Source organism: Indicator indicator, chromosome 1, assembly GCF_027791375.1.
Source record: "Indicator indicator isolate 239-I01 chromosome 1, UM_Iind_1.1, whole genome shotgun sequence".
Lineage (NCBI taxonomy): Eukaryota > Metazoa > Chordata > Aves > Piciformes > Indicatoridae > Indicator > Indicator indicator.
The window spans coordinates 22,889,548-22,913,748 of NC_072010.1; the positions used below are offsets into that span (position 1 = coordinate 22,889,548).

At 40.8% G+C, this 24,201-nt stretch overlaps 1 protein-coding gene across 1 annotated transcript in view; it reads right to left on the bottom strand.

The window, feature by feature from the left end:
• The window catches only part of FLT1 (fms related receptor tyrosine kinase 1), a 114,202-nt gene that overhangs the window by 63,117 nt on the left and 26,884 nt on the right, over positions 1 to 24,201 (bottom strand). Inside the window, exons 5-11 of the mRNA XM_054387153.1 lie at positions 23,998 to 24,160; positions 23,774 to 23,910; positions 22,065 to 22,239; positions 19,437 to 19,554; positions 17,355 to 17,524; positions 16,783 to 16,942; positions 354 to 468 (exon numbers count right to left, since the gene is read on the bottom strand). Of these exons, the coding sequence (XP_054243128.1) occupies positions 354 to 468; positions 16,783 to 16,942; positions 17,355 to 17,524; positions 19,437 to 19,554; positions 22,065 to 22,239; positions 23,774 to 23,910; positions 23,998 to 24,160 (1,038 nt within the window). The remainder of the gene's footprint in view (positions 1 to 353; positions 469 to 16,782; positions 16,943 to 17,354; positions 17,525 to 19,436; positions 19,555 to 22,064; positions 22,240 to 23,773; positions 23,911 to 23,997; positions 24,161 to 24,201) is intronic.

Consider the following 24,201-nt stretch of genomic DNA (forward strand, 5'->3'; position numbering starts at 1 on the left):
ATTCTCATAGGAAAAACAACAGGAAATTGTGCAATGTCACAAAATGAAGCAAAGATGGCCTGGAACCCTGCCCCTGTGTTCCTGAGCTGCCCCAAAATACTACAGACCAGAGCAGATATGGTGAATCCTGTGATACATTCTCTTTGCATGTCATCACTTAACCTCAATATGACTGCATGCAGACATAAGTACATCTCTACATCTCAGCAGATAAATACCAATTATGAAAGTTATTTGTACGTATGCAGCTCTTAAAATCTAAACAACATACAAATACTGGCTTCTTCGATGTTGTCTCATCAGCACCTCAGAGTGCTTTTCAACACAGCCTGTCACACAGAAGGGAATCATACCTTATTTTTGCCCTCTATTACAGCTGTTCTCTCAGTGATGCTCTGGATCCTGTTTCCCATGTTGCTGCCAGCTTTCAGGACAAAAGAGCCTTCAGTATAAAAGCAAAATCCATGCCTGAAGACAACAAAAATTGAAGTTTTATTGATTTGGTGATAGAGTGAAGCATTCAACATACAACACAAAACAATTATTTTGAAAACAGTGATCAGTTAGGGAAGCTGCAGGTGCTGTGATGACCAGACAAGTATAGTTAGTATAGTTCACTTTTCATCAAATCTTGAAGTTTGGGGCCTGATGAAGCCTGATCTACTTCCATAACCTCTTCTTGAGTATTATCTCTCTGGATTAAGTGTTAACATTTAACCCACTGTGGACTGGAAGGTCAGAATTTACAGTCTGAGCCTAATTGTTGGGATGTGCAAGAGCAGCATCTTTTTTCCAATGCTCCTGTTTTTAGCCGTTGTCATGGTTCAGGCTTGGCTTCAAACACAAGTTCATATTCCTTTCTGCCTTAAATTCAAAACAACTTAGATTTGTTTCAAGATCCATGTATTGGATGCTGTTTCACTGTGTGCAGATTCTTTTTGTTATCATACAAAAAGATGCAAGTTCTCATTTCTGAATGTTTTCTTTAGTTCATTTTACAAAACAGCAAACTATGATATAAATATCGGAGTTCAATGATTATAAAACAGAAGCCATAATCCTGCAAATTAGCAAAATAAAGTTAAAGTATACTTAATTGCCAAAGGGATTTAAATGTTCATTGAATCTGAAAAAAAAAATCAAAGCCTTGTTAATGAATGGAAATCTCAGGGAAAAAAATGTTTTTGCCTTATGCAACAAATTGGCTTCTAATCAGAACATTCAGGTGGGGTCATGGTAGAGCTAATTTCTTTCCCAAAGCTTAATTTGGTACACATGGAAACAAAAACATTGGAATGCTTCTTAAATGATGTCTGTCCCTATTCTTCGTTGAGGATATCTAGTTTTGCTTTTCATCCAAGATTTTGTTGTTGCTTGTTCAATTCCAGCTTCATCAGTACAACTTAAGCCTTCAGCAAGGACCAGCTCTTTCAGATACGATATGTTCCTTTGATCTTCCATGGATTTGAAAGATAACGGTTGTATTATCTGCAATCAAATACTTCTGACATGTATACCAGTTGTTTGGAGATACGACCTCTAAAGCCCACTGCCTGGGTAACGGCATCTGATGCAATCCTGACCAAAGAATGAGGTTCATTTCCCTTCAGCTAACTGTGCAGTCTGCTTAAACTTTGTGTTGTTTATAGCATTGATGGTAGACTCTTTACATGCTTGTTTTTAATTGTGCAACTTTGCGTCAAACTGCCCGGTCTCTTAGCAGATATTACAGCTTAAAGAAATTATGATACGTAAACTAACTTGGGCTGTAATCATGAACACAGAGATGATCCTCTGCCCAAATTTCTTAGCGTATGTTAAGAAGCTTAGTGAGCTGAAAAAGCCAGAAAACAGGAGCAGGCCTTGGTCTGTATCAAGAGCAGTGTGACCAGCAGGAGTAGGGAAGTGATCGTGCCCCTGTGCTCAGCACTGGTGAGGCTGCACCTTGAGTACTGCGTTCAGTTTTGGGCCCTTCACTACAAGAAGAACATTGAGCTGCTGAAGCATGTCCAGAGAAGGACAGCAAAGCTGGTCTAGAGAAAAAGTCTTATGAGGAACTGCTGACAGAACTGGGATTGCTTAGAAGATGAGGCTGAGGGGAGACCTCATTGCTCTCTACAACTACATGAAAGGAAGTTGTAGAGAGGTGGCAGCTGGTCTCTTCTCCCTAGTATCAGGTGATAGGAAGAGAGAAAATGACCTGAAATTATGCCAGGGAAGGTTTAGCTTGGATAGTGAGACAGATTTCTTCACCAAAAGTGTGGTCAGGCATTGGAATAGGTTGCTCAGGGAGGTGGTGGAGTGACTGACTTGGGAAGTGTTCCGAAAACGTGTAGAGGTGGCACTTCTGGACATGGTGTAACGGCTGTGGATGGTTGTGCTGGCTTGACAGTTGGACTTGATGACCTTAAAGGTCTTTTCTATGATTTGTGCACAGAATAGACGGGGAGCAATAGAATGGCAAGAAAGCCCTATATACACAACCCCTTTTTCTACAGTCTGATTTAAAAGCCAACTTCTGTACCTGATTGTTGAGGCCAGGGTGGATTAAAGACCAGCTGCATTAAGACACAGTTGGAAGATACCTCAAGGATCACCTAGTTCCAATTCCCCTGCCGTGGGTAGGAACACCCTCCTGTTCAGGTTGCCCAGAGCCACATCCAGCCTCACCTTACAAAAATCCAGGGATGGGGCTTCCATCGCCTCCCTGGGCAAACTGTTCCAGCATCTCACCACCCTGATGGTGAAGAACTTCTTCCTGACATGTAATCTATATCTCCCCTCCTCTAGCTTGGATCCATTCCCCCTAGTTCTATCACTACCTGACACCCTAGAGAGTCCCTCACCAGTTTTCTTGTAGACCCCCTTCTGATATTGGAAGGCCACAATAAGGTCTCCTCGGAGCCTTCTCTTCTCCAAGACAGTTGATGCATTCAGATTGGGAAAAAAGGTTAAAAATTATTCAGAAAAATAGGTGCCATTAACACCTTAAGAAGCTTGGTTCTATAACAAGACTAGAACTCAGAAGACAAAATAATGTTAGTAGGCTGATAACATTTCCACCCCAAAGCAGATATCAAAACTTATTTCATGATGCCAGTACTGCAGGCACAAAACAAGGCAGTATCAAAGGCACATCCTTATGACTGGATACTCAATCTCTGTACAGAAGACAGAGACTGCAGAATCTCATTTCACCCATGCTAAAAAATTAGTTAAATTTTTTTGTTTCCTTTCCCCACAGGATGAATTTATGTTTCTTTGTTCTGATGATGAAAATCTATGCTCCTTACAGAGAAACATGTTGTGGTAAAGGTCACAAAGAAGTTATAATGCATGTTCAGAAACTGCTTGTGGATCTTTGACAGGCATCTGCAGTCTCCTTTCTTGCAGCTCTGCAGCCTCCAGTCATAGTTACCATTATATTTGTCCTCATCAGCCCTTGAAAAAGATTGTATATATTTAAGTTGCAGTGTCTTAGGGATCAGCGTTACGTCTTGTTGACGTCTTAGCACCATGAGGCGCTGACTACTTATTAGTAACATAATACAAAACACCTCATAATAACAAGAAAAACACATGTAAAACACTAGATGAAATATTAGCCCTGGAGACATACATATGAACTCTACTGACTTCACATAGCATACTACCTCCAAACTGCTGAGTGTAGTGCTAGTGCAATTATAGTAGAAAATTGAATATGGTGAATAGCTGTTGTCTGTGCTTTTAATGAAAAAGGAGACACAATCAAGCTGAGAATACATTATCCAACAACCCACAGCACACAACGGGAGCTGTAAGTACTGTTGTATGTGCCACTTCAGCTCCATGGTCTGCTGGATCAGCAAACATTTACCAATCAGTCGCACTGCAGCTGCCAGGCAAAGTCTAGGACAAGATTCAGGCTCATCCCTTTGGATGCAAACCCAGATGCTTTCTCTTCTCAGATGTTAAATGCTCTCACTTTAACCTTAAATACAATAACATATCTTAGGGACAGCACACAAGCCACTTCCAGTATTCTGAGCTGGTTACCCAGGTCAGTGCTTGGTCATCTTGCCCCCCTGATGCCACCAGTGATGCCATGTGAAAGCCACTGCTTAGGCCAGCAGCATCAAGAAGAGATGGGAAAGGGACAAATGGAAGTAATTAAGTCTTGCCTCTCGGTCTGACTTCAGCTTCTAACAAAAGGCATTTTGTAACAGAAAGAGAAAAGGCTCTGGTGCACTTAGATGCAGTTATCAAACCAAATATTTGTGTTAAGCACAGACGCTTGGAAAGAAAGAGAGAAAAATGAAAATATAAAACTTTGCTCTGGCTAGGACCAAAATACACAATCATCTTCCCGTTAATTCAATTGATGTTTCACTGCATGTGTCCTCAGATAACATCAGCTGCATATTTTTGTGCTTTGTAAAGAAATTACAAGTTTAAACTATCCACTCAGTCAAATAGCAAGGGTATCCTATTTGTAGCAAGAACTGCCTGTGCTTTCAGGGAAATCCCACTGAATTTTGGATATCTGAATCTTACTCCAGATGTCTCTCGAGCACATTGAATTCCTTAAATGTTTTGTTATGGTATGAGCCTTCATTGCTCTGCATCTCTGAGATCCCTGGGGCTATTTAGTCTGGAGAAGAGAATACTGAGAGGGGATCTGATCAATGTCTATAAATACCTGAGGGGTGGGTATCAAGTGGAGGGGCCCAGGCTCTTTTCAGTGGTTCAGAGTGATAAGACAAGGAACAACGGGTTCAAACTTGAAGATAGAAGATTTCACCTCAACATGAGGAGAAACTTCTTTACAGTGAGGGTGGCAGAGCCCTGGAACAGACTGCCCGGGGGGTTGTGGAGTCTCCTTCTCTGGAGACTTTCAAAACCCACCTGGATGCATTCCTGTGTGGACTACCCTAAGTGATCCTGCTCTGCTCTGATGATCTCTTGATGTCCCTTCCAACCTCTGATATACTGTGATACTGTGATCTTCAGGAAAGCCATTGGAATGGGCTGCCCAGGGAGGTGGTGGAGTCACCATCCCTGGAGGTGTTCAAGAGGGGATTGGATGTGGCACTTGGTGCCATGGTTTAGATAGTCATGAGGTTTAGGGTGACAGGTTGGACTCGATGATCTTTGAGGTCTCTTCCAGCCTTCTTGATTCTATGATTCTATGATAAAGATTACACCAGGGTTACCGCCAGGTTAATGAAAAAGCACACAGTGTGCACAGAGATTGATAAACAAGCCAACATCTGCCAGCACATTTCTAAGCACTTCTTATACCTGTTTCCCTACAGATCCTTTCATGTCCCTGCTTTGTGGGTGCAACTATAGACGCATAGTGATCCTATAAAATGAATGCTAAAGGGGTACATGTACAAATGTATGTTTATAAACATTATGCAATGTAACAGCAAGGTAATCAGACTCTGCTGCCTTATTTGAGCACTGGGAAAAGCACAGCAATCAGGTTTCTCACTCCTTAAGTATTTTTTTCCATATGCCTGTGTGCGTGCTCGCATGCGCATTTGCCCACGTGCACACACCCCCATGTGCACAGGCAGGCTTCATCCTTTGTGCTGAGGGCATGAGAATGAGCCTACTCCTTTGTAAAACAGATGCCATTCTCCTGAAGGTTTCGAGGGAAGGCCAGTATGATGGGAAGGAAGGTTGCAAGTGGCTCTGCTGCTGCTGAAGGCCAAGGAAGCTGGCAGCACAGGCTGCCTGCCCAGCTGCCTGCAGTGTGGGGCGAGCTCCACCAGCAGACCTGCTCATCACCCTTAGCTTTGGGAATTTACACTTCTTTGGAAGGGGTGGTTTATGCAACCAGAAGTTAAGGTCAGCTTTATAAAAGTTCTGTGATGTGCAAAGCTGGCACAGGCAGGGGCCCTAGAGAAGTGGCCTGGGGGAGGGGAGCCAGCCTGCTTCTCAAGAATACATCAAGCCCTTGAGGAAGCAGAGTGTGCCATGTTTGAAGATGCAAAGATAATCACAGTGCTGGGAACCGTCTTGTGTAGCGGAGGAAGCCAAACAACAAGAGGAAAGCAGCATATGCTCCTGATTTCGCACAGGAAGCTAGCAGCACCTCCTGCCAAAGTGAGATAAGAAAACTCCCATGGCCTATTCTGGACAAGGCCATGGTTATCAACCTTAGCTTCACACTGTCCTCACTCTGCGCTGCAGCCCGCTCCCTTTCCTAATGAGTTTCAGAGCCCTCACCTTTATTAGCATACAGCATGCCAAGCACAATAGTGTGGTATATTTATAACTATGGACAGGGAAAAGTTTCCAGGGCAGGAGTGTATTTCATGTCATCTTGATCTATTTCACTGAAATCAAACTAGAACCAGCTCCAAGCTGAGGTCCTGCGTGTGAAACTACTGGTCTCTGAACAAAAGTGGTTTTGTTGCCATTGCAGCAATTGAGGCAGAGTATAGGAGCTGAGGTAAAGGATTTATTTAATTATTCACAGGACAGATTCGACCTTCTTTGTGGTAGGCAGTCCTAAATGAATGAAAGCAGGAGATCCTGTTTCTGTCTAGACATACTCTTCCCCATTCTGGAGGCAGTTCTGCAATTTGTGGTTCAAATGGTACAGTGACAAACACCAGTGGAAGAGCCCCAATCCCCATATCATTTGGGAAAATACTCATCTTCTGTCACCTCATCTTCTCAGCTCCTTCCTCCCAAGCCCTCCAGTGTGATGCCAGAGGCTATCGCAACCTTTCCTTCCCATAATACCCCACTCAATTCTCTGAACATTCCTCTTGGCAAAGCCACTGGCAGCCTCAGTGATGCTCATGTTTACTGAGGTGGTATTTGGCAATTGCACCAGTACTAGAAGCCAGAGGAAGCCATCCTGTCACTGAAGGTGACCATTTTTGTGAGTGATTAATGGCAAATACAGTATTTTTCTCAGCCTCTATTTTTTCATTAGGAAAGCAATCTATTCCTAGCAGCATCATGGCAATGTTATTACAAATTCAAGTTGGGCTGACTCATGTCTTTCAAGAGGCAGTCGTGACGACTCTGACTTTAAGACAGGAACTCTGGAAATTCCTGGAATTGTAAAGAATATATAGGAATGGTTTTCCACTGGGAAGTTATCAAAAATATCTGAATGACATGGGCCTTGCCTGCTCTGTGCCTTGGCATTCAGTGCCGTGTGATTGCTAGCATAGGGCTGGTGTAGCCACGTGTCTTGGGGTATATTGAGTAGATTTGAGGCAGGAAACAGAGAGTGACAATAGTAGCAGGGAGCGTGTACAGGTTGTGAAACGTGCTTTATGGGGGTGGAGTGGAGGGGGAGAATGTGTGCTGGCTCCCTGCCAGCGTGCTCCATGAGCTTTGGCTGTGGATGTGATTCTATGATCCTAAGGAACTATGGTCCAAGCATTCCTACTCCAGGTCAAAAATAATCAGTTAAAGGTTGGAATGCTGGCCACACTGCATTTGATAGGAAAGCTGCAGTGAGCTGAGAGTTCATCCCAAGCACTTTGCCCAATACATGGGTTAGTGGGACGAGGAAGAAGTCTTCTACAATGATAGGAACTGGATACATTTTACACCATACATTATAGTTTGTTTATACTTATTTAGGACCTTGAGAAGGAATGCCAAACAAGAATTCCTGGTGAGAGTGGTGTAGGATCTCCTCTGAATGTCTTATTTGCCTCTCTGCTCTTGGTGCCACTGGTCCCTACTAGCCTGCCAAGAGCAGTGGCATATCACCAGCCCATCTCACTTCGGATGTGCTCATGACTCTCAAAGAACAAAGAACTCTCCCTCACCACTTCTCAGCCTCCGTCTCAGCATGGGATCAACTTGTGACCAAGGACTGTTAGCTAAGCTGAGAAGTTACTCACTGACAAAGTGTAGGGTGGCTGGAAGATTTCTCAGTAGCTTCCATGTACTGAGCTGGGTTGGAGCCTTGGTGCACTGCCTAGCTGTCGGAGTAAGGACTGAGCTGGTTTCTGTTTTGTAGTATGCTCTGTGTTCCCACGAGAGCAAGACTTAGAGCGAAAGTGCGTTCTTTAGGGGAGATCCCCAATATCCTGAATGCCTCATCCTTCTGGTAAGCATCTTTGAAAATAGCAGGGAATATGGCATTCATGGCTTTGTTGCATATTTCCAAGCCTCTATGGAAAAAGAAAGTGTTTCACAGGTGGACACTGCCTTTTTTTTTTTTTTTTTGCTATTATCTACATGCAACCAGATAAATGAATAATGTTTCCCTTTCACATTCAACCTTTCCAAACATCACGGCTTATCTTGGACTAATCTAGTATTCACAAAAAGCTGACTGAACTATCTCAGAAGAAGTAGTAGTATCAACAAAAGTCTTACCTATCCCACTTTTCAGTGGTGCATCAACCCATGTTTGCATTTCCACAGGAAAACACTCACTGCTACATCCGTACACCTGAGCACCTTGCAACAGCAGCTATTCACAACAAAAAAGGCAAATGCCTGAGGCTGAAGGTCACCAAAACCCACATTTTGTTTCTAACTTCTTTGCTAGTACTTCAGATCAATGGCTGTTAGATGTTTGCATATCTTGAGGTGACCTGAAATATTCTCATCTTGAGTTTATCACAATTATGGTTTTGCTTCTTGACCCTCAATTTCCTGCCTTGCACTGCTTAGCATTCTTCATGGACACAGAATACCATCATATTTCAGCCTTCCTTCCTTCCTTCTTGTCCTTTCAATCCTTTGCTAGACTAATCGCTCTCATCTCCCATGCAGTCACTGTGACTCAGCCTCCACTTTCTCTATTCAAAAGTGACAACGATGTCCTCCACAGAAGAGCTGGATGTTGACTGGAACTACATCATTGTCACTCAAAGCATGAAGTTTCTACAAGCACCCGGAATTTCTTTTGGGGGGGGGAATAATTGTTTGATTTTAGTAGTCTGTTGTACTGAAAGGAAGTGTTTTCTGATTTGGTTGAGCAGTCAGAAACCTAAAGAGAAAGATCATGAAACCTTTACATACAATGTCCATTCTTGTGATCTGTTTCTTCTATTTCCAGTCTATGTTCCTACATATAAAGGCCAGGATATCATTCAGACTCTTCTGGTAGAAGCTCTTTTCTGTGCACAAGTCACTCCTAACAGCTCACTTGACTTCCTGACATAACCTTATATCTATAGCCTTCCAACCTCCAGGTATCCCCAACACCTTCCTTCTCCTTTCCTTTGATGTCCTGAATGAATCCTCTAGGCTCTAGAAAGGAGTAATTCTTTACTAATCTGTTTACAGAGCCCTTAACACTCCCTATCTTGCTGACCAGTTAGAAGCACAACTAACACCCTTTCCATTTTCCAGTGGTCAGCGGAAGAGATGAAAGAGCTGTTGCTGCACTGAGGTTGTGGTTTTCAGGATGATTTGTTTTCAGCTTCAATGCAAGTAGGGGTCTGAGAGTAACTCTGGGCTGATTGGAGCGAGGGACTGGAAGTGCAGGCAGAAAACAAGGAAGGGATGAGAAAGAATGGAGGGAAACATTTTTAAGGGGAGAGAGGAGTTGATTAGAAGGAAAACAGGAAAAGAAAATACTGACAAATGTGGATATAAGACCAAGGATCCCCATATCCTGTCTCAACAATGACCATAAGCAGATGGTTGGGGATGAGTAAGAGCAGGACTAACTTCAGATACTTCCTCCTTATACTCCCCCAGTCACCAATTATTATCAGCTCAGGAATTTCCCGCAATGGAGGCTGTTTCTATGTTTCAGTGGATTTCTCTTCTGAAACTTCTTGCAAACTTTTCAAACCTCCTGCAAAATCCTCTGGCACAGAGTTTCACAGATCTGCTACCCACTGCACGAAGAACCATCTCCTTTTTCTGTTCTGAATTGTGCTCTTCCTGGCTTCATTTAAAGTCCCCTACTTCTTGCATTGGAAAATATATCGATAGCCATGTGTGCCCATCACAAGTCTGTAGATCTCTGTCATGTAGCCCCCAAGTAATTTCTTTTTAGGTCTGCAGAGCCTTGACCTCACTCATTCCTCACACATTCCTCTCATTCCCTGAAATTCCTTTGATCCTTTTTGTTGCTCCTTCTGGTTTGCCTTTGAGTTTGGCTGCATCCTTTTAGATGAAAGGACCAGGAATGCTCATAGCACAAAAGATGTCAATAATTCATAGGTTTGTGTGGAGTTATCATGGTGATCTCTATTTTGTTCTTCATTTCTTTCCTAGTAATTTCTAACACTTGATTTTCTTTTAGAACTGCCATGAATGCATTTTAACAAACTAATGTATTACAGCACTCAGCTTCCTTTTTGTGGAGGTAATGATCAGCCAACAGACTTTTTTACACTTATGTTTTACAGGATTGTTTTTCCTGTGTGCATCATGAACATTTTTTTCTTCAGTGAATTTCATCTACCACTTTATCACTCAGACACCCAGATTCATAATCAACCCTTATCCTTTAAAATCTAAATAACTTAATATCATCAGCAAACTTTGTCACCTCCTTACCATCTTTTCCAAGTTATTTCTGAACACATTGACAAGTACAGACCTCAGAACCCGCTCCGCAAAAACTTCACTGGTCACCTCCCTGTGCTCCAAGAACTGGCTGTTCTCTTTTAACCTCTGTTTTGTGTTTTTTAACTGAATATTTTTTTCTGAGCACTCTTAGCTCATGCATGGTGTCTGTTCAAAGCTTTCTGCAAAGGCTTTTTGAAAGGCTTTCACATAAAAGGAAAAAGGATGCTAACTAAAGTTTGTATATTTTTGTAAAAGGTGTACTAGAGCCAGTAATAGTATCCCATGCATAATCACTCCTAAGCACACACAAAGTTTGACCTGGTGCCTTCCTTTGGCCTAGAGCCCCTGGCTAGTGCAGAGGCAGGTTTCTGGCTATGGGCTGGGGCGTCCCACTGGCTTGGACACTGTCAGCGTGCGGGACCTCGCTCACAACGTGCAGTCTCCACGTACAGCCGGTCACGCTTTGTTTTCTATGGGCTGGGCCACAGGAAGCAAGAGATCAAGCAATAACATCTCACCATCCACCTGAGCCTTATGTGTTCTTCCCTAAAACTGGGAGTCAGACTGTCCCTAGCAAAGCGCAGAGGCCACTGTGTGAAGGCAACAAGAGGAAAAAAAAGAAACTGCGAAAAGGATGAGGAACAGCAAGTGAAAAAAAGACTTGAAAGCTGGGGTGAAAAGTAAACAGAGAACTCCTGACTTATTACTGTAGTCTTTATGTGCTAGGTTTGATCAATGATCAGTTAAAAAATTACTTGGGCAACATAATGCATTTTGGTTTAATGCATTCTGGAAACAGACTCAAAAAATTTTGATTTAAGGTGATTTAAAAAACATCAGTATCAACATTCAAAAGCAAAAGCTTAAGCTTCTGGTTCAGCTAAGACCCATAGTGAAATAATTTACAGCTTGCAGAAAACTTCATCAGTGCATTCACTGCGTTACCCAAAAGACAGAAATAATTTACAGCTTGCAGAAAACTTCATCAGTGCATTCACTGTGTTACCCAAAGGACAGACTGGGGCAAACTATGCTCAGTGCATAGCATATAGTTGTCAAGCTTGCTTATTCATATGTGTATGCCAGGTCTCATTCATATGGCATTTTGTAAGCAAAATATTAAAAAAATATACTGAGTGGGATACAGCCCTACTAGGCGTTTTCAGAGGATCAAAGGTGTTCACAAGCAAGCATTGACTTTTGGCTCACAGTGGAAGTTCAGAAGGGGATGCCTCAGCACACCAGATGCTGTTTCACTCCTCTCTTTCTTTTGGCTACAAATTCTTTGCAAGCCCATACTGCTGCAATGTATACTTATAGCTGTTACTCTATCTTTTTTGAAAGACACGTGACAAATGCAGGGTTTGGGAGTTTTTTTGTGCTAATCTATTTCCCCAACCACAGAAAAATAAAGGAATAACATATCTTTTTGATGTACTTACTTTAGGTACCTATACTTTACTAGATTGCTGAAAGATTTTCTTATAGTAGAAAGTGGAAGACACGAAGGCTACAAGCTACATCCTCAGCCAGTGTGAATTTAGAGTAGAGGATCTGGCCACACGTCAAATAAAACAAAGGCATTTTTGAACTACCTGTTTATTAATGGCATCTGACCTACTTTTACCAGCTCTAAGGACTTAGGCCTCCCCTTCCCGAAAATAGAAGGTGGCATGGGGAACAAAAACAGTGGCTGTGGACAAACTAATGGGCATCACTGTTTGCAGACATCCAACAATTAAATTTGGGTGGTTCAGTACATTTCTAATTAAGTACAATTAACATTTGTTCTTTACTTGTTCATTTTACATACCTCACTGATGTTCCAAATCTGTTTCCCCCTGATAATCTATCCAAGCACATCCTAATGATTCTGCCTTTCAATCCTTTATTAATACACTGACATAAACAATGCAGAGATGCAATTAGACTGCTACGCACACATGGCCTGCCTCCTCTTTCACTAAAGCTGCTGGGAGCCTGACCATGAATTTCCGCTATGGTAGTTTCAGGCTTTCTATATCTCTGCAAAAGTTTCAAGGGAAAAACTTCTGTTTTCTGCCTCACCAAGATCCATGACATGATCCTCTTCCTCCCTATGCAGTGCCGAAGAACTATTTCTGTAGAAAATCATCCATGTGATCCTACTTTTGCACTGCAGACAAGCTGCAAAGGGAGATAATACTCCCTTCTTATCACTCTGTGTTAAATTAGCAGTGATTTCAATGAAGACCCCCACTCATCAAAGTGCTACAACTTCGTAGTTTCCTGAGAGGAGGTCTTTGGCAGCAGTGCCAGTTCAGATATCTCTGCACAGCCCCTGGTCCCTGTTGTCTGCTTCTTTCCTCACCTTCATGTAGTCAGTCCTTCATTCCCAATCCCACCATTAAGGGGACAATAAAGCCAAAAACCTGCGGACTGACATGACTGCAAGGTTGTAAAATAATAATCTAATATTCAGTCTAAACAGAACTGATAGCTCAAAGAGAGATAGAGACAGCTGGGTGATCAGAGAGTTGGAAGTTGGAACACTCAGAGTTTCAGGGCTGTATCTGTTTGCAGTTTCTGAAGGACCAAATCTTGGGCAAAGCATGGTGAAGATCTCTCTTGAACTTCCCACATGTCTAGAGACAGAAACTGGCCCCAAAGAACACTGCATGACCGCTGAGGAAACCAGTGCTTCCACTGAGCAACATCAGTATCCCACATGCCTTTCTTGGCAACTTCTGCCAAATTAGTTTCAGATAAACACAAATCTGCTGAAGAGAGACAGGTTAGGAACCATTAACATCAAGCATGTTCTTGATGAGCAGATGTTCATTCTGCAGCCTCAGACCTGATGAGTTTTAAGTAGAGCCCAGCCTGGCTAGTGCTGGAGATTGTAGGGAAGCCCTAATTTGGGTGCCTTTCTTCTAACAACCCAATCCAAGCAAAAACAAGGCCAGAAAGAACAACTCTGAGGTGGTAGGGAAGAGGTCAAGGAGGGTGGTGGACACTGCAGGACAAGTGTCCCATGAGCTGTCTTCTACTGTATTCACTGAGCAGCTGAGGGCTGCCCAGCCCGGGAATGTGTGTGTCTGCTACAGAGCAGAGTAAACTGGAATAAGACAGCACTGGAAAATAAGGTTCTCAGCCACTGAAGAAAGAGTAATCTTTAATATTTTGATTGCATTTCATTTTAACTCTTATTGTATGATTTGCTGTCTTTTTTTTTGCTTGCCATCTCAGAATTTCCTAGTTGTGCAGAAGCATTAAAAAAAAAAAAAAACCCAAACATTACTTCCCACCCCCCCCCCCCCCCTTCCCCCCCGATAGTTTTTCTTGACTCTTGTGTTTCCTTTCTGGGGTGAAGATCAGAAGAGTGTGTTTCCACCCATCCATCTAGTTACCTAGCTAGCTAGCTAACAAAACATTATTCAATACCAACAGAGTTGGTTTAAGAAACACCATTTTAACAGAAAATAAAGAACAGGGAATTTTAATGGAGTTGGTCTTTCCACATTTCAAAAAGTCAAATTTGTTGAATAATTTTACAGCTTGCCTTTTTTTTTTTTTTCTTTAATTTGCTACCAGGAAACTGTAGAACTTGTTTTATTTGGCCAGCTTCCTGTTACTGGCCTAAATGATGTAGAGAGGAGAGTTATACAAACTGATTGTATTAATATTAAAAAGTATATACACTTTATTTAAAAGCAATGGAATCCACTGAGGTATTTTTAGATTTTTCGAAACAGAAATCTCTCTTGAACAGAAATTGCAAGAAGTAGCCAAATAACCTAATGGTTTCTATTAAGGAAATCACAGACAACAATCTTTCAAAAACAAAACCATCTAGATTCATGTGCTATGCTTCATTCCCCAGCTTGCATTGATAGTACTCATGTGATGCGAAGTTCAGCACATACCCAAACCTGGAGCAAACAGATCTGTGCACTGTAAGGTCTTCACACCCACACTAACTTTTTACTCAGAGTGTAAACTTTGTCCTGCGGCAAGGGAATCAGGATCTTGATTATAATCTCCACCGTTATAAACCAAATAATGGCAAGCTGTGGGTGTTTATCAGCTTAAGGTAAAAACTATATCCATGCACAGAAACAGGTACTACTTGAGCACAAAGAGAGTAGCATTTTAGCCTTGGAAAGCTAACATTGAGCAGGTAAATCCAAAGAAATGCTGTAGTGGCAGAATAAGATACATTTTGCATCTGCTGCACAAAGTACACAGACCTCAAATCTGTTGTTTAGGCAAACCTTCTCTCACACAAAAATGTAAGTATAATGAAATAGGTGGGATTAAAGTGTTCTCCAGCTCTTCATGGAGAACACCTGAACCGGCATAGACGTGAGCCTAAGCAACTCACGTCAGCTGCTGAGGTAGTTCACTCTGCTCCCTTTCCGGAGCAGGAGAAAAAAATGTAATTCAGGTATTTCTGCCTTTCATCCATACTTAATTATCACCATATTATTCAGGAGGAGTCTTAGGCAAAACATTAAAAATTGTGCTCTCAAAACTACTTCTTCAATGAGCATTTAGAAGGAAGGGGAGGGGGCTAGAGAGAATCGTCACAGAACAATTATAAAGGCAGTTTGGAAGCAAGTCTGGAAACAATCTTGTAACAGAGCCAACAACTGATTCAAATTGTTACATTTCTCCTTTGATCACCTGCTCAAACACACTTCTGATTAGCATTTAATTGAGTCTACAGTTAGCACATTATTAAACACCTGCTTGCAAATATTATTTTCTACTTCTGATTACACAGCCTTCTGTGATGTAGTGCAGATTTGTGCTTGTCAACAGAAGGAAATATTTGACAATGGACGAGCACCACCCCAACTGCCAAAGAAGAACCAGCTGCTTTATCAGTGCCACACAGTGATTTCAATCCAGACTATACATAGATGTATAAAAGGAACTAAAAGATTGAAAATTTTCGTATATGCCTTTCACAGGGTTCCTTTACTTAAAAGATATTGCGAGTTCTTTTCTCTTACACCTTGCACCTACAACCAAGAATAAATTAATACTCAGAATTTTACGACTTGTCCTTCAAAGGTAACGTAACAGACAGAAGAGATGCAGCCCTCACCTGTCCTGGAAGTGTCAAATTTCAGGTTATACCTATTCCAGCAAAAGGAGAGATTGCTAGTGCCACCTCTTGGTGAGAGGGGCACAGAAAGCCAGCCATTAGCATAATGCCAGTCGAGGTGTAGTTGGAAATATTATGTGCACTTCTAGGAAGTGCTGAGCACTCTCTCACTGATGACAAAGCACTTACAAGCACCTTTAATTTGAAATAAGGTGTTTTTCTTATTTAACTGAATTAGTGTTTTGTATCCTGGCAGTTAAATACGTTCTCAAATATTTGACTGAATTGTCACGATAAACCCAAATTCTGTGTGAAAGTGTTAAAGAAGTTAAATTCTATGTAAAGTGATTATCTTCAACTGAAACTGAGAAAATGTTGGTTCCTAAACTTTTGTTAGGTTTTTAAAATATCTTCATTGTATTGTGATCCAAATACCCTGCATATCTGAACCCTCCAACAGTAGCTTAATGCTAATGCGGTCGTGGAGGCTGAGTGATAATCATTAAGATTGTGTCAGATTTCATGATGGGAGAAGAGCTTTGGATTAATGAGTCAACACACAGACTTGTGATCATAAGAAACAGTGTTCAAAAGAAAGCTTAAATATAGAAGAGGATTAGTTAAATACCACATCAACATCAGGTATGCTTCTATGATGCCATTTCTATTTTCCCCTGTTGAAATATCATCTGGAAAATGCTGGGCACATTTGGCTCACTGAACTGAACCTATGAGTCAACGTTATCGTAAGAGAGATTGACCTTCATAATGGAAAAAAATCTTCAAGATTATTTCTGTTGAATCTCAAAAGAAACTACACAGGGGAATCACGGTGCATGGAGGAAAGCACAGTAATCTGCTCCATGAGAAAGTGTGTGAACTTTGCAAGATGTTGCAAGTCTTCCCTCATAAAAGTTAAAAGGAATTACTGCATGCATGAATAGCGGTGGACTGTAAATAAACCCAAGTGGCAATACAAAGTAACAACTCTACCCTCCATTTGCAAATAATTATGCAGGAAAAAAAATTGCATTGTGCCTATGTGTTTAGTAACAAACATTGATTTAAAGTATACAAACCACTAACTAAGCAATGGTCATGGCAAGCTTATTCTTGTAAAATAAGTAAATGTTTAAATGTAATAGAAAGGGAAGACATGCTAAATAGAAGCAAGGGAGCTGTCCTACCTTGTTTTGGAATGGTTTTGTCTACAGGGATACCACATCCACATAATTTTAGGCGGAGGAATACCATACACGGTGCACGTCAGCACTTGCTTGCTGCTCAGTAGATATGGATTGGGATCAGGGAACGATGACACAGCATTTTCATATATCTGGGGTTTCACTGTAAAGGGTAAAAATTGGACAGCAATTAAAACCAGCTCGTTTCCAATGTATTGCATGATCATGAAAACACTACATTCCTGCAGAGTGAGTAATAAGAAAAATCACCAGGAGAACAAAGAAAAGCAGCCGGCCTAAGTGAAGTCGGGTAAGTGGTTAGCAACACATTAAAGTCATCAGGAACAAGTATGTGACCGTGGAAGACAGAAACCCTTCTAATGAAAACCAGCATTCATCTTCTGATTCCAGGATGAGTTTATCACCCTGCATATGGGGCTTAGATTTGGATCCATGAAAGTCAGTAAAGAAAACCCACAATGACCTGAACTGGGCAAGACTGATAAAAATTTAGCTCGATGAAAATTTTGCATTTATATGTTCAGAAGAAGCATGGAAACGTGCTGTAAACTTACCATTTACTCTGAGAGTGACTGTATGATTCTTAGACAAGTTCCACTGCCGTATGCTCAGTATTATAGTGTAGTTTCCAGCATCTTCCTCAGCAACATCCTTTATGATTAACGAGTAGTCTTTAACCATGTACCGGGCGCACTTCTCCGCAGCAGGTAGCCCATCTTTTAACCTGTTTAAAAGAATTTCAGAAACCAAAGTTGGAAAGAATGTTGCTTCAACTGTCTATGTGGTGTCATTTCACAACATTTCTCGATCTCTGGGCAATTTATTTATAGGATAAAAATAGGATTTAATTTGCAGTCTGAGATTCTGTTTACCAGAAGCTTATCCTTCCCTTACAAATAAGATTGTTGGTAGTTATAAAGCATTTTGGGGAATAACATTCTATGCAATAAAATTGATAAGGTTATTGCAAGGCTCTATAGAGTTGTTGAAAATTGGAACTGTCTCTGAAGATCACAGTTTTCCAGGCTTGTGCCATTCAGGACAGAAGGCAACCATTTTGGCTAAGAATCATTCACAGAAATGTTGCATCATCCAGTACTGACCATTTCTTTGTGACCTCAGAATACATCCTGGGACAAAGTATTACAGTAGCCTAAGCACAGTTGTGATTTTAGGAAGGGGAAGACTAAACAGATTAGATAAGCACTTAAGAATCAGATATCCTGCTCTCAAGTGAATGTTTTTAAAGATAACAGAAAATCTGTCGCTCACACACAGATTGCTGAAGAAGCACAATACTTTTCTTCAAATCCAGTGCCAAGCCCATTTTAATAGGTTGCTGTATGAAAATTGGCATCATGTTAGCAGAAGAATGCAATGGGGTTTTGCTATGATGGACTTGATTAACAAGATTCTTGGAATGCATTAATTATTTACAGAAAGCCCTTGCTGTTATTAGATGAGCACCAAAAACTGGGTCTCAGGACTATGGGCTTAAGCATTTCACTGTATCTGTATTTTACAGAAGCACAGAATAATTGAGGCTGAAAGAGTCTCTGGAGATGGCCTAGTTCAACCTCAAGGAATGATCAAGACCATTTTCAGTCTGGTTTTGAATATCTGCAGGGATGGAGACTCCACAACCTCTCTGGACTATTTGTTTTATCATTTGACCAATTTTATTTATTGATTGAGAAAAAAATAAGCTAAATTCCTTGCTTAACTTTTTTTTTTTAATATTTCAGAAATTTTGGATCCATATGTGTTTACAAACCCAACGATTAAAGAAACAGAAAATGCTGTCTAAATGGCTGGCATCAGGTCCACTTTTACCCCTTAATTTTCCATGTGGAGCTATAAAACAAAACAAAACGTTGGAGCAAAACTAATTTCTGGCTGTGAGCAACATGAATTCTCACTGTCCATGTATGTATGGTTTGTTTTCTTAATCAGTGTTGTCATTGACCCTTTGTTAAAGTTCAATGAATTGAGCCAGAGCTACTGGTGTTTCAAATTATTTAAACAAAAAAACCCATGAGATCATGAATAGATAACATTGTTTTATATAAAAGTGGTTTGGGTTAATACAAAAAACTGTTCAAAAGTTTTCTTAGCATGAGCCAAAGTGAACACTGCAGGCACTAAAGTGGATCTACAACCTGCAGATCACCATATGACAAACCAAACTGCCCTTCTTTTTCTAATAGTGCATGTCTATATGACTCAACTCCATTATTTTAATGAAAAGCTTGTTTTCTTTCTCCTACTGTCTGAAAAACAAGCTCAGGTCTCTTATTCAGGTCTGAGTGAAGTTGGATGCAACACTTCATTCAAGACTGGTAGAGATATTTATCTGTAGAGTGTCCATTGATTTCAGTAGGAGATGTATCTAATACATTTGAAGATCTCAGCTTTAAACTTTTCAGATCTCCTTTTTAGCACTTATACGATGGGGATAATGTTCTCTTAAACTGATAAAACGCAGGACAAACCAGAAACTTCCAATAAAACTCCCTAGCTGTATCATCTCCTCGTTGCCATTTCAAGGGGTCTTATTTGAATACTTTACCAAGATATTATTTTTGAACTACAAATAGGTCTAGCATATATATATGTGGAAATAACTGTTGTCCTACCATATAACCTCTGGAGAGGGAAATGCCTTCACTTTCATTGACAAACGATAGGATTTTCTTCCAGCTACAGTCTCCAGCGCAGTTTTTCTTCGACGTTTCAAATTAATGAACATTTTGTCTTAAAGAAAAGAAAAAGAGTGCACTCTATAACTGATTTTCAGCCTGCAAAATGAGTAGCTCTACAAAAGAAAACAGGAATCCAAATAAAAATGGTCTTTAATAATTTTGGCATTCTGACATGGCAAGACCAAGAATAAAAAGCCTAACCTCCTAGAGATCTATAAAATACAGAGAAGACTACCACAAATACACAAGAAACTACGATACAGTTCCCATGCCATGAATCTGCCTGGAGAGGATATGCTCTAGCCAAATTAAAATTGTGCTTCTGTCAGAAAAAAAAAAAGGATAAAGTGGCACATGGGAAGCTGAACTAGATGATCAGATGACCCTTCCACTCCTAAAGGTTAAGAATCAATGAATGTTCCAAATGAAAATACTCTGCCAGAGAGGATTTAAGAGACCTTCAGAGAAATAGCAAAGAAAAGGCTATTATTGGTAAACAGCTGTTTCATCAAACAAACAAATTTTTATCACTTCATTGTAACAACCTCAACCCACTGGAATTTTTCCATTTGTACTATTCTTATTTTATTTTCCAGTTGTACTGCTCCATAGTTCAAACTCTCTGGCAATTTCATGGATTTTACCAGAGGCAATAGGACACGATCTTCACAAAATACACTGGAAAATATCTCAGGTTTGTTTTTTGTTGGGTTTTTTTTCTTTTTTTTCTCCACAGACAGCACTTGAGCAAAATAAAACATACAAAACATGAAAAGCAGTTTGAGTATCCTTTTGATGGCACCCATGGTGCAACATTTACTTACATTCTGGACTGCATAAGGATGTCTGGCATTTATTAAACAATTTCAGTATTTAGTCACACTTGCCACGTACATTGAAAATAGAACGCACAGAACAAGTCCCTAATTACACAAGTCAAGCTAGTGATATAACCACCATTCTACAAACCTTTATTCACACAGTCTCTTTCTAATATGGGTATCCCATAGATGGGGACGCTGATGTGAACAACAGTTTACAGGCTATCTTCAACTGTTCTAGCTTCACTAACTTTAATTTTAATCTAAAACTCAGTTTCTTACAGCTTCAGCTTATCTGTTTAGAATAGAAGAGGAAAGAAGATATCATGATTTACCCTATGCTCCCAGTGACTTAGTCGGTCTTTAAAACAAACAAAAAAAAAAGACCAAAATACTCTCCAAAGATACCAACAAGAGGTGCTTATTCCACAATTCCAGATGAGAGAAAAAAAATAGACAATTGAATACATGAAGCAAATCAGAATTCTGCCCATGAGTCATCTGCCATAGAGGACACCCACCAACTGCCTGATCTTTAATACCAACGATGTCCTAAAGATCCTGGATAGACCTAACTGTAGCAGGATGCTACAAAGAAGGTAGCCTCTCACTGAGACTCAATGCACGGAAGTCCTAATTTACATACATTTGAAATAACACTGGAAATTTCCAGATTTCACGGAAGGACCTAGGCAAACTATAAACCAGAAGGAACTGGTTTAAGGCTCCTACTGTAAAATCATATCAATCAGTTGCAGTATCTTGTGCTTGTTTCATTTTTCTTTAAATGGCCTAGCAGCTCGCTGCTCTGTGTAGATTTTGTGCATCTTCTTCATTTTTCAGAGAAACCAGTAAGTACCATAGAAGATGACGTTGGATTCTTCTATTTAAATTCAGCTTGCACATTATGTTTGGGGTTTTATGCAAACTGTAGTTTAACTGATTGATTATGCCAGAAGTGACTGAGGACAGTGTCATTACAGTATTTGACAGACTCACAAAAATGTTCAGGTTGGAATGGAAAAGACCCTCAGGATCACCAAATCCAACCGACAACCCTACTCTACAAGGTTCACCCCTAAACCATATCCCCAGGCACCACATCCAAACGACCTTTAAACACATCCAGGGTTGGTGACTCCACCACCTCCCAGGGTAGCCCCTTCCAATGCCTGACCACTCTTTCCCTGAAAAATGTTTTCCTAGTTTCCAGTCTAAACGTACCTAGTCACAGCTTGAGGCCATTCCCTCTTGTTCTATCATTAATTACCTGGGAGAAGAGACCAGCAGCAGCCTCTCCACAATGTCCTTTCAGGTAGTTGTAGACAGCAATGAGGTCTCCCCTCAGCCTCCTCTTTTCCAAACTAAACAGCCCCAGCTCCCTCAGTCGCTCTTCATAAGATTTATTCTCCAGGCCCTTCCCCATCTTCGTTGCCCTCCTCTGCACTCACTCCAACACCTCCACATCTCTCCTGCAGTGAGGTGCCCAAAACCGGACACAATACTCGACGTGTATGTAGCAGACAAGCGTGATCAATCTGAACATTAACATGTCTACTGCCAACAATACAAAACAGTCATGGAAGAAAAGGCACTTATTCTCTCTGGACACCTTTCTTCTTCTGCCTGTGATTAATGTGCTATAAATTCATTTCCACTTTGTGTCAAGGTGTAAAACTACCGTATGGTTGAGCTTGGTACACGAACATTAAGCATTCTAGAAATCTGCAATGTTTCTTACCATAAACAATGACTGTTGTGTTAACAGCTTTGATTGATGGCCCACTCTTCACATGGCAGGTATATTGGCCTTTATCAATATCCCTCACTTTGTCAACAATGAGGATGCTGTAAAAAATATTGGCTTCTGTATTCTTCTGGTCAATGCGCTGCATTACAGAAGCTCTCCTCCTTCCCTATAAAAGCAAAAATTGACAATAAAGAGCTTGATCAAACCAGCTTTTGTTACTATTAACATTTGTGGTTTATTGTACTGCCACCATACTTTAATTAAAAAAAAATATAATCCAGATCCCACTGTGCAGCACAGACATGCAAAAGATGTCTAACATTTCCAGAGGGTCAACAGTAAGAAGGATGATTAATATTATATAACAATTCATTCCTATCCTCACCAAAGTTGTAATAACATCCAAACTAGTTCTTTCTGGATGAAGATCATCCCTTTTGTATGCCTGCCATACCAACAAGTCCAGATCCCCATTGCTCCTTGTCCAGTTTTGCTCATAAAAATCCCTGGAGCCACAGGCACATAGTTTGGTGCCTGGATTCAGTGTCCATAGGCAGCAGACTTACAGAAGAATAGAACATTAACACGGGAAGGGGAGAATTCTGGAAACATTATAGACTGAAAAGGGACTAGATTTGGCAAAGGAATAACAGGGTGGAACTGAAGATAATGTGAGTCTGAGGAGTTATTTCCTGCAACTCCCCCTCAGCCTTTGGCCTCAAAGTTTATTTAACCCAGGACATTGTTGCTGTCTTATAAACACTGAGCACCCTTCAGTTACTATCCAAATAAAAACAAAACAGAATTTCACAAGTGTGATGCCAGTCTAGGGCTCCGTAAGGCAGCAACGAGCCATAAAATGTTTTTGGATTATTTCTTATTGCTATATTGTTTATTTCTGAGGTGAAAAAAATGCCAGGGAAAATGGCTACTGTATGCAAGAAACAATTGCCTCCATCTTCCCCATATAATGCAGTCATAATTCCAGCTTGTGATTAGGCACAATGAGTGGCATAATAAATGATCATGACTTGAATCACCAGCATAAATCAAACTGACATGAAAGGAATGGGAGTTGTAAACCTTAAAATAATGTCAAATTTCTTATCAGCTTTACACGGACTCCCTGGCAGTTATTCTGTAAGTGACAAATATTTATTAGGATGCTCCCAAAGCAGGGGGAGGAGAAGCACATTCAAGATCATTCCTGTAGTTGTCAAAACAAGAGGATTGTTCATGTGACACTTAACAAATGAGATTTTGGCTAACTAAATCAAAATATCTTTTCTAAACATGCTTGAGTCGGGTGCCTGACTGTCTGCCAGACTTTCAAATGGATGTGCTGAGAAAGACAGCCTCGCTGAAAACTTTTTTGTCACAAAAAAAGAGCCCCTGCCTGGCACTGAGTGATAAATTTGCACCATTCCTCCAGGTCAAAAAGAAGCTCCCAGGGATGAAACAATTCTAGCATTTGCTTGGGATTATGCAGTATAACCAGAGTACATTGTGTAACATGTTTACTTATTCAGTTAAGGCACCAGAAAGAAAAAAAAGAGACCTTTAATGTCATGTCAGCAAGGGTCAGAATGATGGAACGTGAATCACGACAAGTATTTTCAGGCAAAATTCCTTCCAGGATGCTAGGTGCAGAGTAATCTATGGGAAACCCCAGGTTTCTTCATTACAACCACAGCACTCACCTCTCCAGGATAAGTCCACGTCATCTGCACTCTGGTATTCCAAGCTGCAGTGACAGTGCAGTTAATTGCCAGGCTGTCTCCTTTCAGCATCTTGACAAGACGTGGGGTGCTTAACTGAACATCAAAAATTGTGTTGGCTGCACATGACGAAGAAAAAGAAAAGTGAACAACATCACCAGGGCTGAACGCTTTTTGGAGGATGGGGAGTGAACAGCACTACTTACTTTCTCGGTGTGTTAGGTATTTTGTGCTGTACTTGTGTCCACCGACGGTTGCCTCACAGCTCAGGAGCCCTATGAATTTATAGGTTGCCTTAGGTATCCTGAAACCTTTTGTGCTGTCCCAGATTATTGTCTTGCCATCAGGAATTAGGGTTTCTCGTGGAATCTGAAAGTGTCAAACAAGCATCATAAACACAACTCATCCTC